Consider the following 2,887-nt stretch of genomic DNA (forward strand, 5'->3'; position numbering starts at 1 on the left):
GTGAGTGAGTGAGTGAGTGAGTACGAGAGTGAGTGAGTGAGTGAGTGAGTGAGTGAGTACGAGAGTGAGTGAGTGAGTGAGTGAGTGAGTGAGTGAGTGAGTGAGTGAGTGAGTGAGTGAGTGAGTGAGTGAGTGAGTGTGTGTGTGTGTGCTCACCCTGTTGACAGTCTCTTTGATCACAGGAACTGGAAGGTGAGGTAGAGACGTCTGATAGCTGTAGAGCAGAGGCTTCCTGCTGGATAACAGCCTGAGGAGAGTCTGAGAGAAACAAGAACATTGTGACATCACTACGTAACACTAGCGCTCCTATTGGCTAGCGCTCCAACACATTGTACGTGATAGGCTAAAGGGGCGGAACATCTCTAAGCTGGTCGACCAATCACAACAGAGCCGGCCAGCTGACCAATCAGAGCAGACTGGGCTTTTAAGTTAAGTTGTTAGAAATTGGAGCAGAAATACAAATATTTTAGTGCAGTCTATCTGAAGTTAAAGGTTTGGAATAGGCAGCGTTGTGCAGAATATACAGATATGCAAGGTTTATATAACTGTATTACTTATAGAGACACTTGAAAGTAAGAAAGATGTATGACGGACGCTGCATCGATGTTCACTTGTGTTTTATTATTTAAAAAATGGGAAAAAGTTGATTTATAAACGTCCGATACTTGAATGCAGGACTATCTCTATGTCTACAGAGAGTGTGTGTGTGTGTGTGTGTGTGTGTGTGTGTGTGTGTGTCCCAGCATTACTATACGTGTGGGGACCTACTATATACTTGTGGGGATCTGTTTACACAGTCACGTGTGGGGACTCACCTCCCTTATGGGGACCAAATGGAGGTCCCCATAAGGGAGGGGAATCATTCATTTTTGTGTGAAGACTTGGTTAGGGGTGTGTGTGTGTGTGTGTGTGTGTGTGTGTGTGTGTGTGTGTGTGTGTGTGTGTGTGTGTGTGTGTGTGTGTGTGGTCTCACCACCCAGATCTTGGTGGTGTTGGAGACTCGTCCGTGCTGCTCGAACATCCACTGATGGTATGAGAGCAGCAGCTTGAGACAGAACCTGAGAGCCAGGATGAGGCTGAGCCAGAGCAGCGTGCTGAAGAGCAGAGCCGACAGCATGGTCTGACCCTGAGAGCTGAGGGACACGTGGAGGCTGGAACACACAGGGAACATCACGATTACATTTAATACCGTATTAACCCAAATATAACATTTTTAGTAGAAAGAATTCTGAATAAAGAGGGGTCGTCTTATATTCGGGGTCTAGACTTTTTGATGTCACAAGAACAGATGGTGCCAAACGATTGTTCCCCCAAGAGAGACACTGTCTTAACAATTGGGGTAAGGAAGCACCACCAACGAAAAACCAATGGGTAGTAATCGTGGAAGAAATATCTTTGATGAAAAAACTATAAATTGAGATTGCAAGAAACACAACAGAAAGTGGTTAAAATAGACTCTATACAAAACTAAAAACAAAGACCTTTGACCGGAACAATAGCTAATAGTTACATGTATCATCAAGAACATAATAACATGAAGCCTTTTATTCATTTATTTTGTATAGCCTTGCTGGCCTTTTGTAACATGATTGTTATGCTGTTGTAATGTGACAATACATATTTAAATTACACTCAGAGACACGTGGAGGCTGAAAACACAGAGAATATTATGTTAGATTACATTTAGAACCGTCTATTTGCAGCTCAGATATTTATGTCAGAGATTGATCCATTATCCTCGATAACCACCAAAAAACACTCCAACTGGGTCCAAATCCTCCTCGCCATTGTGCTGGAGACCCTACTACGTATACTGTACATTTATTTTTTTTGCAATTATCTTTTTATTGAAATAGCAGATTGTCACATACAAGACAGCAAAAACTTGACATATCACTATCCGTTGTTGTCTTTATAAACAGCCAAATAAAATAAAAAAGTTGGAATTGGAAAGTCAGAATTCTGTGAAAATAACTTGGAATTCTGAAAACACACAGGAAACATCAGGTTAGATTCAATGTAATAATCTATTTAGAGCTCATAGAGTCCTGTTGTGACCCTGACATGTTCAGTTTTATGTTAGAAACCCTGAAATGTCAGGGTAGCATATGTAAACAATGGATTCAAAATGGCTTGGCCGATTTTGGACAAATTTGTAGTGGTTTTGTGGATTATTGAGGATGCTGAATCCATTTCTGATGTCCCATAGCGATCGCAATATTGATTATGATTTATTACGTAAATCCATAAATCTAGAGTTGAGGTTGCACTTAAAAATCTCACACCCTTGCAAAAAATATCTGCCCTATGACACAGCTATAGTCATCAACAGGCAGACAGACAGGCAGACAATTGGGATTTAAATAAAAGGACTGTATTCTGTTCTCTGATTGTAGCTGGGATTCGGAGCTGCTTTAAGTGGAATAATGCTTTCTCCTCTTTCTTGTAATCCTATTTGCAGTTGCTCTGTATGATGATAAACTGTCTGAGAGGAAGTGACATACCACACATGCATGTAATACAGCCTTACAGCCAGCAGGGGGCAGATTGTAAACAACTGATATGATCTCATTCATATCTTAAAGCTGCAGAAGAGCAACAGCGACCTCTGCTGGTTCAAAGAGGAAACAGCAGAATCACATAAAGCAGGACGAGAGACAAACCTGAGAATCATAATAATAATAATAATATTGGGTCGTATGGAAGCACACGTAACTGATATTCAACTGATATCCCAACATGAACTAGAGCATTAACCACATTTCATCAAGCACAATACTTGGTAAAGGTTAAATATGTTATCCACTTGTATTTCTTAACACTGTGAGCCATGTTCACGCTCAACTCTCTGGGCCAATCCCAAACCACCCCTACACACTACCCCTAC

General features: G+C 41.1%; 1 protein-coding gene across 1 annotated transcript; it reads right to left on the reverse strand.

Moving 5' to 3' along the window:
* Window positions 1-156: 156 nt before the first annotated feature.
* Window positions 157-1,171, reverse strand: LOC104948899 (carnitine O-palmitoyltransferase 1, liver isoform-like; the record flags this gene model as incomplete). Its single annotated transcript, XM_010775133.1, has 2 exons — window positions 974-1,171; window positions 157-258 (listed from the first exon to the last, which is right to left on the reverse strand). Coding segments are annotated over exons 1-2 (300 nt in total), but the record flags the coding sequence as incomplete, so codon positions are not given.
* Between the last annotated feature and the right edge of the window lie 1,716 nt (window positions 1,172-2,887).

Source organism: Notothenia coriiceps, unplaced genomic scaffold (assembly GCF_000735185.1).
Source record: "Notothenia coriiceps isolate Sejong01 unplaced genomic scaffold, NC01 NC01_scaffold00015388, whole genome shotgun sequence".
In the NCBI taxonomy this organism is placed as follows: Eukaryota; Metazoa; Chordata; class Actinopteri; order Perciformes; family Nototheniidae; genus Notothenia; species Notothenia coriiceps.